Source organism: Pochonia chlamydosporia, chromosome 3, assembly GCF_001653235.2.
Source record: "Pochonia chlamydosporia 170 chromosome 3, whole genome shotgun sequence".
Classification (NCBI taxonomy): Eukaryota; Fungi; Ascomycota; class Sordariomycetes; order Hypocreales; family Clavicipitaceae; genus Pochonia; species Pochonia chlamydosporia.
The window spans coordinates 1,777,569-1,792,781 of NC_035792.1; the positions used below are offsets into that span (position 1 = coordinate 1,777,569).

Consider the following 15,213-nt stretch of genomic DNA (forward strand, 5'->3'; position numbering starts at 1 on the left):
TCACATTCCCACATTCCCACATCACCGGCCACGGATCACGGATTACGGATCCCGACGTCCTGGCAATGTCACCCGAACATCATCCGGATCCCTCCGGATCCGGTGCCTCGTCGGGCATGGAACCCCTGGCCTGTGTTATGTGCAGGTCACGGAAGCTCAAGTGTGACAGGACAAAGCCAGCTTGTACTCGTTGTCGCAAGGTTGGCGGTGAATGTGTATATCCAGAGTCACGCAGGAAACCAACATTTAAGCGACGGAATGTGAAGGAGATTGAAGCCAGACTCGGTACGTGAAGCACACCACCATACATCTATCCCTCATCATCCGTGGTTGTCACTTGATTAAGATAGATAAGGTCATCTGCTTACAATACCAACCAGCTCAAGTCGAGAGTTATCTCAAGGAAGTGAACAAGAGTGTCGATGAAGGTAGCAACTCCAATACTTCGCAACAGTCAAACGTACACCTCCCTCAAGAAGACTTCACCTTTGACAGCGCTCTTCCAACAGAGGATGCTCCTGATTCTCAGCAGCCCCAGCCAACTCCATTCGCATTCTCCGACTTTTCTGCACCCCAGGAGGACACCTTCATGGGCAATGGCGCTCTCATTGGATTGGGTTATTCTGAGACGTTGCCGCCCTTTGATGTTCAAGAAGAGCTGTATGTAGACTGTCCCTCTCTGCCGTACGGCCATGATCTTGTGTGACTAACTCGTCCAGCAACAACACCTTTTTCCTCGTGCCATATCACTTCATTCCCATTGTTCACTCCGGGAGATATTATCAATCATTCTACGCTGGTCCCCTGCGGAAACCACCCATGAGCCTGCAGTATGCCATATGGGCTATGGCAGCAAACGGTCATGCCAAATATGATGAGTATTCGCAGGTATTTTACCAGCGTGCTCGTCAGTACATTGAAGCCGATGAGATGAAGGTGAGTCTGGGTCCCTTTTGGATCATCTAGAAATATTACATGCTCTTGAGCTAACAATATCATCTGCAGGACCACGGCGAACATTTCATCACAATTGCTCATGCTCAGGCTCTGTGTCTGGTTGCCGCTTTCGAGGCCAAATGTATGCTCTTCACTAGGGCTTCCACAAGCTGCGCGAAAGCTGTTAGATTGTGTCAAATGATGGGCTTGGATCGCCTGGATGGCGCGCGAGACGACTTGCCTCCTGCCCTTGGTCCGCATTCAACATGGGAGGAGTTGGAAGAAAGGAGGAGAGTGTTTTGGGGTGCCTTTGCTATTGACTCCCACGCGAGCATATCAACTGGCTGGCCCACACTGATCAATCCCGACGATGTAAGTCATCTCCAGTAACGAGCGGCATCTCTGCCAACACAACCTAACAAGTTCACAGATAATGACTCGCCTTCCCGCATCAGAAGAATCGTTCGCCGCAGGCAAAGAGGAGGTAACTCCTTTCTTAGACGAGATATTCTCTGGCTCTTCTTACAGCTCCTTTGCCGGGACCCTCGTTGTTTGCTCGATTTTCCGCGTAATTCTCAAACACGTGCACCGATCCAAGCCCACCGATCATCCGGAAGACATGATGGAGGGTCCATTTTGGAAGAGGCATCGCGATCTTGACAATCAACTATCAAGCGTCTTCATGTTTCTTCCTGCTCGGTTCCGCCTGCCGAGGGCTTTAAGGGACCCGGGAGCCATCCATATGAACCTCAATCTGCATGCCGCCGTCATCATTCTTCATCATGCAGCCTTGGAGAAAGCGGAGCTTCATAACCTGGGTGATAATGTGATACAGACTAGTCTTTGTCGGCTGAGAACGTCTGCGGAGGAGATTGTCAACATTATCAAAATTTCGTCTCACGCTACCTCCATCTTTGTAAGTCTCGGCCCTCCCATTTGCTTTGGGTCACAATTTGTAGTGTGGCGCATGTACCCTTATCCTGCAGATAGACTGCTAACACATTGCACAGAAAAGTCCCCTATGCGCATTATCATTATACTGCACAACAACTGTGTACGTATATCTGGCTAAGAAGAATACCCAAGCAGGCCTTACACCACTAGACAAATCAAACCTCGAAATCATAATCCAGGCAATGGAGGCTATCGGTCGAAATCACGAAATCACTTGTGCTTTTCTGCAGCAGGCCTGTTTGGACATTGAAAGAAACGATCTCAAGTCCATTCTCAAGTTCCCCAACTTAGAAAAATACAGGTCAATCTTCGGAGGTGCCAGCAACTCCCATATTCCATTGATTTCTCGGAGTTCAATATCAAAACACTCCAAGGTTACGCCTGTTCTGCCAGGCAGGCTCCCTCTCAACAACCCACAAGGCAAGATTCTACCGGGACATTTGAGAATGGACAAGGGCCCTCCCCCTTTAGTCTCGAGAGGGTCCGATCCCGTAGTGAAGAATTTGATCAACTCGGATTGCTTCCAGCCAGTTCTTGGTGCCGTCACACGGAATGTCGGTGGTGGGCCTAGAGACCGGACTGAGAACAAGAGGAAGAGGATGTCGCCGAGTGTCAGTCCTGGTAATGGTGTAGGGCTAATGAACGGAACCGTGGAAAATGTGACGGAGGAAGGGTACGGAGACCAAGCCTCAGGGTACAGCGGCGCTACCGGGGTCGACATGCGGAACCCAATGGGTGACACGTCCTTTGTCCTGCCAGACCGAACGAACTCTTCCACATCATCACCGGCGTATCGACCTGGTGGCTCAGATCCCTTGTCAGGGAGCAGTCATACCTCGCCACCTGGATTGGGCAACACGCCAGAGGAGAACAGAATCGATCTGCGGATGTTTCAGGAACGAATTGCGCCTCAGATGTGGCAGGCTGCGCAAATGCAATCCATGCAGGATACGCTATTTACGTCGTCTGTAACAGAGGCACTTTTCACCATGGCTGGAGTGGATGAGTCAACAGGGTGGGAGTCCTGGAATGAATCAATGACATGGCGGACAGACATGCCTGGGCCTTGATGCAGACTCCAGAGACCATGTCAAGTAGACTTGTGGTGACGCGCTTTATGAGATATACGACTAGTTATTCGCGTGGGTGGTTTCAGGGCATGCTTTTCCCTTAGGGGGTTAAATTCAGCAAGATATAGACTGCGACTGTTGGTATATAACGGGTAGACTCTTGCGGCCGAGGGTCTTGTACATTATGGTATTCCCAACTCCTGTGGCTTGGTTAGCTGCACATCTCATCTCGGGACGAGCAATACTATCTTTTAATGATGACCATAAAATAATTGGTGAATCACATATTTGTGTCCCACTGCCAGTAAAGTAGGAACAATTCTCGACTATCCTCCATACAAACTGCCAAAACCACCGCCCAGCACAATAAACAATTCTACCCATAAACCGCGTCGAACACTCCGTCCATCCAGATTTATCTATACTCCATGATTTCAAGGGGTTAAAGCCGCACACAGCACACGACCACTCAGAGCTTCATAATCCCCCCTTGGTGTCGTCACCGTCATATCACTCTATACCTGGTCATTTTGACGGTGAATTAGGTGGACGAGGCAGAGCAAATGCTGCAGCTCGTGTTACTAGTGTCGTTAGCGTCGTCGTTCCATGTTCCTCTGGATGAAGAATTGGTGAGACAACTGTCTGGGACATTTTTATCGTGATGAGACACGTCGGGCACTTGAGACATTTGAGGTTATATGAGATTATTGCGCAGTAAACATAATACGTGGTATATCATCTAACGATTGAATCTGTCTATGTCCATGAACCATAAGCCAATGTACAAAGAACGTACTAGTCTGTCCGACCAAACCAAACGCCATGCAATGCACCCTTTGCCCAAATGCAACAAAATATTGTGTAATCAAATAAAACCATGTGTCATCATGCTGAAAATGCCCATTTCTACAAAAGAAACCCAATTCCCACGCACGCCACGGCCGTTATTAGCGATGGAACGCGGCTACTCGCCGCATTGTTCTGCTTCTGCTTGTTGCCGGTCCCGCTTCCATTTCCTCCAGGTAATCCGGCTGTTGCGGCGACAGGATTGCTAGCCTTTGTGGCAGATGGCACGGCCGACTTGCTCTTGATTTCCACGATATTGGACTTTGTCACGTTGAACTTGGCGTTGGCCAGGGAAATCTCGTTGTTGTCCGTGTCGTATACCACGTAGGCACTTCGCAGGAAAGTATCGCCCAAAACACTAGAGGATGTTCCCGCGGGAGCAATGCCAAATACACAAGCTGGTACACCGTCGTCGAATGTTAGCGGTTCGCCATTCGGGTCTGATAGGTCGAGAATCATTTCTCTGAGGGGCACGGTTATCGATGCTGGGGAACTGAAGTTGAAGGTCATGGTGGCATTTTGGTTCTCCAAGTCGCAGCGAACGAAAGCGGCGCCGCTGGACTCCTGATATGAGGCCCCGACTGATTGGTAGATGGTCTCGACGAGGGAGTCGGGCAGGTATGTTAGTGAGGAGCCGGAGTCGAGCAGCACAGCGAGCGCCATGTTCTTTTTAATGTTGGTGGATCCGACGTCGAGGCTGGTCATGGTGATGAAGAACTGGTTATACGTGTTCCCGACTTTCTGAATGGGCACGCTGACCAATTTGCTGGCTATGCGGTTGGTGTCGATGCCGCCAAAGAGGATGTTGCCAGTGGTGGAATCCAAGTCGTTCAGCCACAGACTGAAAGAGGTCGATGCAGTCAGTCCTTGAGCAGCCATCTTGGCCGGTAGGTTCTGGTATGCCTTGCGTCCTGCCCGCACTACTTGGACTTCGTTGCTGGGATATCCTATTCCCAAGACATTCTGCTGTGAGGTGCTCTCGTAACCGACTCCGAATTGAAACGAGGTTATGTTCACACCGGAAAAGCGCATGGTGTCTGTGACGTAATCTCCTGCTGCGCCGGAACCATCGACATACGAGATGTTGAAGTAGCTTCCCACATACTGGTAAGTTGACGAGGCGTTGGCCGAGTATGTGAGAGATTCGGCGCAAGGTTTCTTTCTGCGAGAGCATAATTGCGATGACGGTGTATTTACCCACAAGTCACTGCTTCCAGTATCGACATGTAGCCTTACATTTTGTGGTGGCGTGCCCAGGGACGCATTCAAAAAGTACAATGTTTGCTATGAGGTTGTTAACACAAGCGAGAACCAAGCGCAGCAAAGAGTCGCGTACCAGGTTATCCAAGGTCCCCGTGACAGTACCGGCCCGTTTCCGCATCCTGTTTCTATCGTTTGCTACAGGATCTCGAATCTCCGAACGATGGAGTTGTAAACCAACCACCCGGGGCTCTCCATCTTGTCTAGGTTGTATTGAAAGGCCACTTGCCAAGTGTAGAACAACGGCGAGTGTTGTGAGTTTTGATACAAAGTTCATACTGAATGCTTGTGTGTACTCTCCATTGACGAAATGCTTAAGACTCAATGGTGGAATGTGTGGGATAATCTCGAAAATAAATATCATCAAGCATGTATGAAGAGTCGTCGTAAGACAACTCGGCGCTTACACTGCCAAAACTCTGACGCCGGCTATGCGAGATGTATGTAGCAAAGTTGCCGTTCAACCGAGCAGTGGTTTCCCTTTCGGATCACAAGTTGATAATGAGCCTCAACGACATACGGCAGTGCAAGAGCTTAAGTTGAGCGTGTTCACCCTTGGGGCCGGCAATGACGGCCCGCTGGGACCCCGGGATTCGTAACCACTCTCTTCTTTTGAGACGCCACCTTGTATTTGGCTATGGGATGCGGGAGAATAGCGAACCGAGGTATTGTAGAAGCTATCGAAAAGGACGGCTAAGTCGGAGCAATTGGTGGCGAGATCAGTCGTACGTGTAATCCTGGTGGCGTTTAGAATGCTCGTTTTGGGAGCAACTCGATATTCCACAGCAAGTCTAAACACGGCCAAAACAAAAAAAAAATGTAGGCTGAAGAAGTGGATGAAGAGATGGTTAAGAAAACAAATATGGCAAGTCAGAATACTCTACGTATTGACACACGGAAACTACCAGGAATTAAAGATCAAATAGCGTTTCAAGCACAGGTTGCCAGACACAACGGATACTAAGGTCCTCCACTGGCTGTAATACAATAAGTGGCCCTTCACAGGCCGCATAGCCAACCGCAAACTTGACCAACACAGGTGCCATACTTGGCATTCGTCAGATGAAATTTCGCACCATGTTGGTAGGACGAAAATTGTCCAGACCAATAGAGGGGTTACGGCAGGGCCAAAGCCGCCTTGGCTATTGGGGAACTCTGCCAAGCAGCAGTATGAGAGGTTGCAGTTGGGACTTGGGGTAAGGACTAGGTAAGGAGTGTGGAACCCCTGGGTTCTGAGACGCGCGGCCTAAAACGTTGCAACCAAAAGAAGGTGAAGATGGAACGAACGGAGGTGAGCAGAGTCGCATGGTTGAGCCGGCAAAATCATCTAGCTCCAAGAAATGAAAAATATTTCGTGAGAGTCATGACTGCCGTTCCGTGGCAGCGACCACCATGTCTCCGGCGGGTTTGGTTTGGTTCCGAGAACTGTCCAGCCAACATCAGAGAGGAGAACTCATGCCTGCCACACGGATTGTGGAGTATGTCATGTCGTGCAATCCGTCAACCACGGCCTGTCAGAACAGTCAGTGTCTGGCGGCTAATCGGCTGCTCGGAAGGAAGAGGAGGCGCTTGCCAAGAATAGCTACAAACAACTCCGTACCTCCACTGATAATCGGATTCATCCCAGGCTTGAGAGGTGTGTGTCCATCTCCCAGAGGACTGTAGCGGTCAGAAGCGTGACAAGCAACGAAAGGCTTGGTGCGATTCACGTTTCACAATCGCCAGTGAAGCAAAACCGCCCACACTCAGGGTTCAGCTGAGTCACCACCATGTGATGTCATTGCCAATGTTTCCAGTTTCGTCACCTCGGCACCTCCACAGGGCAACCCGTCATGCGCACGATGAATCCAGCTGCACGGCGGGCGGAAGACAGCGTATTCTCGGGCTCAACAAGGGTCGAAGATGAAAGGACAAAGTGTCAAGTCGAATCTGTCCCGATCGGCGTTTTGCATGAATCTAAATGAATGCCATGATGGGCAGGGACCGTGGGTGGCTCCTTCCTCGAGCAGATTGGACGCATGTATGCACGCCACGCGGCAGATCAACATCGCTGGCTTGCAAAAGCTTCTTCTTGAAGAGACGAGAATAGGTGTTCGAGACGAGGTGAAGCACAACATATCAACCTTAAAAAAAATCATCATGATACATCACATTAATTCTACGTAAGTGATATTTATCGCCCGTGTTGACGAACATGGTTCATCCGACAACAAGTTAATCCGTGACAACCTCACGGCTAATCCATATGGACAGTTCTTCCACACAAAATAAGTATTCTTCATGCCTCTCCGCAACATTCAGCCTAATCGGCCTCTAGTCCCTCTATATCAAGATAAATATTCTGAATCAGGAAGCCACTACTAAGGCATAGTCCCAGAACGAGTATCGCCGTTGGTGCTAACACCGATTCACCCCCCCTGTTCCCTCTGACACGTCGCGTCGGTATCAGGGGTTGATCTAAATTAGATTTGCGGTCTAACGGATTTCGTCTCAACACTTTGACACACGAGATTCTCAAGCAGGGTATCTAAGCTCACGTGCGTACGGAGGAGTTTGTGTATGTTTCTCATGTTATCCGCGATACGCGTGTACGGCCAGATTTACAATGTGAGTTGTGGTAACTTTTTCTGAATTTCAGCATTGCGCGACCTCTCGATCTTCCGCGTGTATCGGAACTTGAACCGACTGAAGAATTTAATTTAAGCTCATGGTTGGCATTTCTGCAACGTTGGTTCGTTACGACGTCCCCATTGTTCAGCAGGTTCGAGCGGCACGTATATCATCGTAATGTGAAATGGTCCCAGCTGTATTTCAAGCATTTGGACCAAATGAGCACAATTTCAGATCAATGTAGCCACCGACACTAGAAATGTGCAAACGTTCCAAATTCAACTTTCTGGGCTTGCCCTAGGCTCCCGGACTCTATGGCTAAACACATCCGAAGAGCTTCTCGCTGAGGGCATACGTTCACGTCAAACTGCACAAATACTGCATACCATGCGAGTTGGTGATGTTTCGAAACAGCAAAGCGACCTCTTCTTCATATCATGCACATACATACTACAAATACCAACTACCTAGGTACCAACTACAACAACAAACACATGCACACGCATCACCAAACTACACATCTCAACACCACTCACCATGCCACGTCCCCCAACAAACCAAACACCATTCCAGGAAGAACACTAAAATAAATGCCGACACAATCTCAGCATATCTCTCTCAGTCCCATCCCATACGACCAATACGTCGCCCCAAATCTGTCTGCCTACATAACTATTCAGCCGCCAAGCCCGCCTCATCACCTCATTGGTGGACACCACCACGAACCCGGAATACGTCTGCCTGAACTGTCACCGTCACCCCAAACATTACAACCAGAGGAGACCTGTCATGCAGCTAAAGTAATAAAATGCCCGGAACATGACGTAGAAATCCGAGATTAAAGCACCCTTAGGCAGCCATTTCCTGTACATCCAAAACCTCCATCTCACCCTTCTTCCTCACTATCCTGTTCTCCTTATCTGATCTATAGCATTCGGCATCTGATCCATAGCAAACCATCTCCATCGAAACACCAACAAAACCGGCAAAATGATCGAACAAGAAATCTTCGCCTCCATAGAGCGATGGTACGACATCCCATCTCCCCCAAAAACCATCACTAACATCCTTCTAGCCCCATGTACTCCGTCAGTATTATCCGCCACAATCCCATCCCCAACTAACATCCTCAGTCCTTCTTCGCAGCAATGGGCATCGCATTCGCCATCATATTCACCACATTCGGCGCCGCCTACGGAACCGCAAAGTCCTCTATCGCCATTTTCTCATGCGGCGTCCTCCGACCGGATCGACTAATGCAGAACACGTACGTTACGTCTTACATATAAAGTGCAGTGCTAATAAACGCAGTCTATGTTCAATCATGGCCCAGATCCTATCTATCTACGGGCTCGTCGCTGCAGTCATCATGTCTAATACGGTCAAGGAGAAAATGCCGGCGCACACGGGGTTTCTGCAGCTCGGTGCTGGGATGGCGGTTGGGTTGTGCGGGTTGGCTGCCGGGTTTGCGATTGGTATTATTGGAGATGCTGGTGGTATGTTGTGCCTTTCCGAAATTGAAGAGATTGTTGTGGAATCTTCGATATTGGGTTTTTGACTAACGGTAACAGTGCGAGCGAGCACCCAACAACCCCGTCTATATGTAGGAATGGTTCTCATCCTCATCTTCGCTGAAGTCCTCGGCCTGTACGGCGTAATCGTCTCGATTCTGATGATCACAAAGTCCAACGAAGACGTCACCGTGTGCAAATACTAAGTCGACGGTGGGAAGAAGGAGCATGGGAAGATATCTGACAAGAGTATAGCTGTCAGACACGGCATAATACATCGGGTATACGCTAATCTGCAAATATAATACAAATCTCCTTCAAACGGCCCATTCCTCAGGTTTATCATCCGTAGTTATAAACGGCTCGTCTATTCTCTTGATTGCAAAGTCGCTGCATAGAATACTGTCCAAAGTTAGCACCACATCAGTCACAACACACTCGTTAAACGTACCATGCCGAAGCTACCAACGCATCCAGCTCAGCAACCACCGCTTCCCTCTGCGCTCCGCTCACCATCCCTTTGTGAATCTGTGTCTGGAGCTGTCGGATTTTCATCGAGTTTCCGTACCCAGAGTACTCGAGGACCTTTTTGCCCATGCAATCCGAGTGAAAGGAGTGCTGGCATGGGAACACGAAAAACTGCCTGCTGAGCAAGGGCAGGCCGCAAACGTAGCACTTCTCTCCGGGCTCGACAATGGCGTATCGGTGGTCTAATGCTGCAATGTCCATTTTGATATTACTTGCCGTTTGTGATGATTCGTCCATTTCCTTCTTCAAATTGTCAATGTTTCGAGAGTAGTCTTCCAACGCTTGGCAAATTTCCTCTTTGAAATCGTCAATCACGACAAAGTCGGGAAAGAAGGGTATCAAGTCTTCAATCTTGAGAAGATCGCATCTCTTCAGAAACTCAATGGCTGCTTTGATGCCGTCCGATTTCGCAATAACTTTGCGCGCCACCGCCAACCACAGCCTCTTTCGAAGTTGTGGATTGGACATTGGTCTGTCTGCAATGACTGCCGCAAGTTCAACCTCATTGTGCGACAATGCTAGGTCAACAGCTTGGAGGTACTGGCCCATGCTCGTATAGATGTGGACGCAAGAGAGCGTTCGGTGATGCTGAATGCATAGTCGTAGCGCAAAATCTGGATCATATCGTGGCTCATCTCCCTGGGCTTGTAGATAAGACAGCAGCCCTGATTCGTCTTTCGACGCGTGCGAAGCGTAGATCGAAACCAGCGTGTTGTGAATCGCCGCATCCTTGGAATTCAGTTGAAAAATGACATAGTTGAGATACCGAACTGCCTGATTCTGAGAGTTCGGGTCTCCTGAAAAATTGCGATTGTACTCGAGCAGTGCTGGGATAAGATTGCGAGGCGTCAACTCGGATTGTCTCATCAAGATCTCAACCATTTCTTGCGGAACATGCGTCATGAGAACGCTGCTGTATCGGTAAAACACCTCGACGTCGGTCTGCCTCTTCAGCACATCCAGGACCTCTGCCCAGCGCTCTCTCTGCACCCAGTACGACAAGACGTAGTTGTAGTCGCCAATCACATTGGCATAGTATAGAAGCTCTCCTTCTCTTCCATGGCTGCTAATAATGTCATAGACTGTTTTTCGATCAAGGTCGGACTTGTACCTGTTGACAAAGTCGCGATATTCCTTCCTGACCGACTCGAGCATCATTTTCGACTCTGCTGGATTCAACGTTTCTGACAGCTCGGCTTGCGTAATGATGGTGTCGTCAAGCGAGTTGAGCTTTGCCATGAAAACCTCCACTAGCCAACTAGCCACAATCATTCTTTGCATAGTCGCTGATTGCTTCGTATTGGCCAGCTTCGTCAGCAAAAACTGTCTCAAGGCATCCGGTTGATTATTGTCGATAATGCTAAGCGCAATATCCTCAAAAGGTTTGTTGCTTCGCCCATATAAAACAGCCGCCTCAGTCCAATGACCTTTTTTCGCCAGATAGTCTCCGTAGGCCGCTGCCACAGTCTCCTTCTGAGTTTGAGTGCGGGCATACTGTAAAGCCGAATCAAATTGCCTATTCTTCATCATTATTTGCCAGATATGTCTCTCTTCGTCCCGTGCCACAATTTCATAAATCTCATCCGACGTAATAAGCCAAAAAGTCCGCTCTTGCATATCCATTGTAAACGCAATAGCCTTCTGACCGGTTGCAAGGACGTCATGTTCAGACACCATATTGCCGGTAAGACGATTAGTCGCAATCACACGGTTCCCTACAAGACTGAGCATATGCCACTCAGTGAGAAGTAGTGAGTCAACTGTCTCTGTAGTCGGCTTTACACGGCCCGTAGATTCCGGCGCAATGATTTGCGCTTTCGACAGCGTCTTGGAATCTGCAAATATTTTCGAGCCAAGACTGCTATCTCTGGGGTTGTTCAGCAGCTTGCCATGGAAGACGCCCTGCGCGGATAACCACGCATAGGCTCTGTCTGGTATATCCTCCCCACGTCCCGGCTTTTCGCAGTCTGGCGAAACTACCACGGCAGAATGACCAGGCGATGAGCTTCTGGAAATCTCATGAATCACAGGTTGTTCGGATTCGAATAATCTCGTATAAACCGAGCCACTGCCATCGTGACTTCGTCCAATCTTGCCCACCAAATGAAACAGCCTACTCTGTGTGCCAATGATGACTCTCCGACTATCAGGACTGCCATTCAAATCATCAACCCACAGCCCCGTAATAGGGCCATCAGGCAGCTTATGCAGGTTCTTTAAATGCTTGACCTCTCGTTTGTAAAACTCATTGGCTGTTTCAATAAACGCTTCGTAGATATTGCCGTCAGAGGCACCAAGAATGATTTCTCGCGTCGACGCAGTGGGATGAGACGGGTTCCACGCTACGCTCTCGATTGTAACGCCGCGAAGCTGGCTCAGCGGTCGAGGCTGTCTAGATTGAGTGTGAAGATAGTAGTTTTCGCCGAGGGCAGTGCAAACCAGCAAATGGGAGGCAGTGGGGTCGAGGAACATGCGTCGAATAACGCCAATCTCGGATGCTCGTTTCGGGAGATCGATATCTACAGGTTATTAGCTTGGGTTTCGCGCTGGAAGCAGAGCTGAGCTGAACAGCACGAGAGCTTGTGGAGATGACGTACCATCAATGTCCTCGGGCCGCTTCAGGTCGATTCGCAGGATGCGTCCGTTCGACAAAGCCAGAATCATGACATTGTTCGCTATTTGCGCGGCCACAAACTCTGCCGTCACGGAGAATGCCATCTGCGCGCGTTCCACGTTGAAGATGGGCAGCTCGTCCACGCCTGAGCCATCTCCAGCGGGTGCCGCGGCCACAAAGCCATCGCTGGGATCGAAAGACATGGCCGCGGTTTACAGCTGCATAACCGGATCGAGAGGTTCGTCTTGGTCGCGCGAGAGAGCAAAGAGTAGGCGGCAAGGTTGCCGCGAGTGAGTTGGGGTGGATGACGCAGGGTGAGTGAAGCTCCCAGGACCTCGGAGCTGAGGTTGTGGTTGGAGAGGACGGACGGACATGGAAGCTCCCCACTCCAACCTCAACCCACCTTGACATTCAATGTTGGCAGGTAGTCAGTTTGGCGGGAGCCTTGTGAGAGCTGCATCGCTTACATCACCGTTATGGCAAGCTGTGATCTACGCACAGCATGACACAACAACCAAGCCGACACTGCAAATTTGGCATTTTAGATGCATTTAATTTACAGGATATGTATCTACTGAATTACACAGCCCATCCCATGTACCAAGATACAACGCCTTCCCAGGGGTTCCTGTCCTGGTGGTAGAAATCCATGCCAACCCATTTTTGAGTAGCTCAGAACGCCATTGTCAAACAAATCTACGCTGCCTGACCTGTGCAGTGAATCCGATTCAGGCAGCCATATGCACTATCCCTCCCATTCTACAGAAGGGCTCATATGTCGTCAAGATCTGTTGAAGGAGCACTGCTACCTCCTTGTACCGTACTCGCATTGGACGAGTCCCTCGACACAGGCGAGTCTTCCCCAGATGGCTTTCTCGCAACTACTGTGCGCATCTTGAGGACCATATTCCGGGATGAATCTGAGTCTTGGGCGCGCTGAGCAATCTCCCGAGCTGTCTCACGGCACCCGCTCTTGACAACCTCGGGATCCCAGCCCATCTGCTCCACGAGTGTGCGCAGATAGTAAGCTTCCATTCCATCCAGCCAACACATGAGCCAGAGCTTACCCATCGGGTCTTCCTTTATGTCCATTTTAAGAACCTGCTCAGAGACTTGGACATCCACAAACCCCGCCTCGTAGAAATATTGCGGCTCGAGGTGGAACATGCCACGTTTTCGGCCAGACTTTTCAGCTCCGGCAAAGAGGTCGGCCATCATCTCAAAAACAGGCGAGTCGTCAGAGAAGTTGGAAAAGAACTGTACGCATCCTTCTTTGCCATCGTAGTCTGCAATCTGTATCCAGCCACCGGGCTTCAGCGCGTCAAAGGCATCCTCATAGATACTCCGCCAGTCTCGAAATGCCCCCTCCATGCAGCGCAGATGTATCAGGTCATAGTAGTCAGATGGTCGGTCCCACTCCTCCGCATCTTCGATTTCGTAGAATACATTCATAGGAACGCCCTGGGTCTCCTGGATTGCAGATATGTCTGTTCCTACCACTTCACAACCGGGGAACAATTCAGCAAATCGGATGGCCCACTCTCCTGTTCCCGTTCCCACGTCCAAGACGTGCGTGGGGTTACTCAAGGGAGCAACTGTGAGTTCACCATCAAAAGCATGCATGAGTACCTGGTGTTGAATAGTCAAGCGCAGCTGCTCAACATCGTCGTTGGGCATATAATACTCTTTGCAATAGCGACGACCACCAATATCGCGGTAGTCAAGTTCTCGTGCCCATAAAGACCGCGTAGATGCGGCTCTAAAATGGGAGGGTGGTCAGCTGCAGTACGTAAATAATCCAACTTGACGATCCCAAGCAAGAACTGAAGACATTGAAGTCGGGGGAAAATTGACTTACCTGTCAGAGTACGGTCCTCTACACGTGCTGTGGAAGATGTACGCTGCCGTCGTGTGAGTACTTGCAGGCCGATGGTGGTTTCTTCCTGCATATATCGACATTGTCTCGCGTCCATGTTCCGAGACATCAGCGTCCACTGGTACATCAGTGTCACTGTGGTCAGAGCCAACATCCTCTCCTTCATCCTTTGCATTGACGCTGGTCATAGTCGTTTGGGGCTCTTTACCCGCGGACCCGACACTCCCAGCAGCGTCGGTACTCGGTTGGCCATCATGGAGTATCTTAGCGTCAACATGATTGGTGATATTTGCCTTGGGAGTTTGAGGATGAGGGCTGGCCGGTTTGGCCAAGGATGACGGCCGTGACGAATGTCGTTGCCGGACCATTATCGGCTGGTTCCTGGCCGTCGGTAGATTGCCGAAATTTCAAACGTCCTCAGCTGTGCCAATCTGTACCAATGAGCATGGTACCGTCAAGGGCAGAGGCGGTGCGAGGTCTTGGAGATGCAGAGCTATGTCATATCAAAGGGTTGCAGGTAGTGAGGGACATGGAGGGGTGAGTCGCATGCCAATCCGATGTTCAAGGTGGGCAAATGCAGGAACCGTTTGATCTTCAAGTTCCTGTGGCTGGGAAGCACAGGTTACTGCAAAAGATGCTGCAATGTTCATGTAAGGCGGGCAGATCGGGAGAAATGTCAATCTGATCAAATGTGACGGCGGCGGGTGAAGTGAAGAAGCATGCCGGACCAGTCGCAGTCTAGCCGACTGACATCGATGGAGCAAACTGGGGAGATTCTTCGATTTAAAAGGTCGGCCCACGGGGTCGGTCGGTCGGTCCAGTCAGTCAAAGCTCCATGTCCAGAGGTTGGCCTTGCCAATGTTGGACTTGACTTGACCAGATTGATTTGATCAATGGGTTGGGTCAACTGGTCTGGAACTGGGGCGATCGTCAGCGCCAAGTGCGGGAGGAGGAGCGGGCGTGGCCAGGGGCTTGCAGGGCTCCACAGGGGGCGAACAGTGATTGAGT

General features: G+C 50.0%; 5 protein-coding genes across 5 annotated transcripts; 2 read left to right on the top strand and 3 right to left on the bottom strand.

Annotated features, from left to right (window-relative positions):
• Positions 1-65: 65 nt before the first annotated feature.
• VFPPC_04426 (binuclear zinc transcription factor) lies at positions 66-2,960 on the top strand (the record flags this gene model as incomplete). The annotated part of the gene is made up of 6 exons (XM_018283783.1): positions 66-285; positions 381-660; positions 720-936; positions 1,006-1,308; positions 1,367-1,852; positions 1,947-2,960. The coding sequence occupies 6 exons, from the start codon at positions 66-68 to the stop codon at positions 2,958-2,960; spliced, it is 2,520 nt and encodes an 839-aa protein (XP_018144994.1).
• A 906-nt stretch (positions 2,961-3,866) lies between these two features.
• On the bottom strand, positions 3,867-5,343 carry VFPPC_04427 (candidapepsin-4 precursor; the record flags this gene model as incomplete). The annotated part of the gene is made up of 2 exons (XM_018283784.1): positions 3,867-5,090; positions 5,143-5,343. The coding sequence occupies 2 exons, from the start codon at positions 5,341-5,343 to the stop codon at positions 3,867-3,869; spliced, it is 1,425 nt and encodes a 474-aa protein (XP_018144995.1).
• A 3,323-nt stretch (positions 5,344-8,666) lies between these two features.
• VFPPC_15790 (vacuolar ATP synthase) lies at positions 8,667-9,393 on the top strand (the record flags this gene model as incomplete). The annotated part of the gene is made up of 5 exons (XM_018293543.1): positions 8,667-8,704; positions 8,752-8,764; positions 8,810-8,943; positions 8,988-9,172; positions 9,248-9,393. 5 exons carry the CDS (start codon positions 8,667-8,669, stop codon positions 9,391-9,393), a joined length of 516 nt encoding a protein of 171 aa, XP_018144996.1.
• Positions 9,394-9,504: 111 nt separating this feature from the next.
• On the bottom strand, positions 9,505-12,532 carry VFPPC_04428 (vacuolar protein sorting protein DigA; the record flags this gene model as incomplete). Its single annotated transcript, XM_018283785.1, has 3 exons — positions 9,505-9,589; positions 9,639-12,234; positions 12,313-12,532. 3 exons carry the CDS (start codon positions 12,530-12,532, stop codon positions 9,505-9,507), a joined length of 2,901 nt encoding a protein of 966 aa, XP_018144997.1.
• A 568-nt stretch (positions 12,533-13,100) lies between these two features.
• On the bottom strand, positions 13,101-14,573 carry VFPPC_04429 (methyltransferase; the record flags this gene model as incomplete). Its single annotated transcript, XM_018283786.1, has 2 exons — positions 13,101-14,088; positions 14,188-14,573. The coding sequence occupies 2 exons, from the start codon at positions 14,571-14,573 to the stop codon at positions 13,101-13,103; spliced, it is 1,374 nt and encodes a 457-aa protein (XP_018144998.1).
• Between the last annotated feature and the right edge of the window lie 640 nt (positions 14,574-15,213).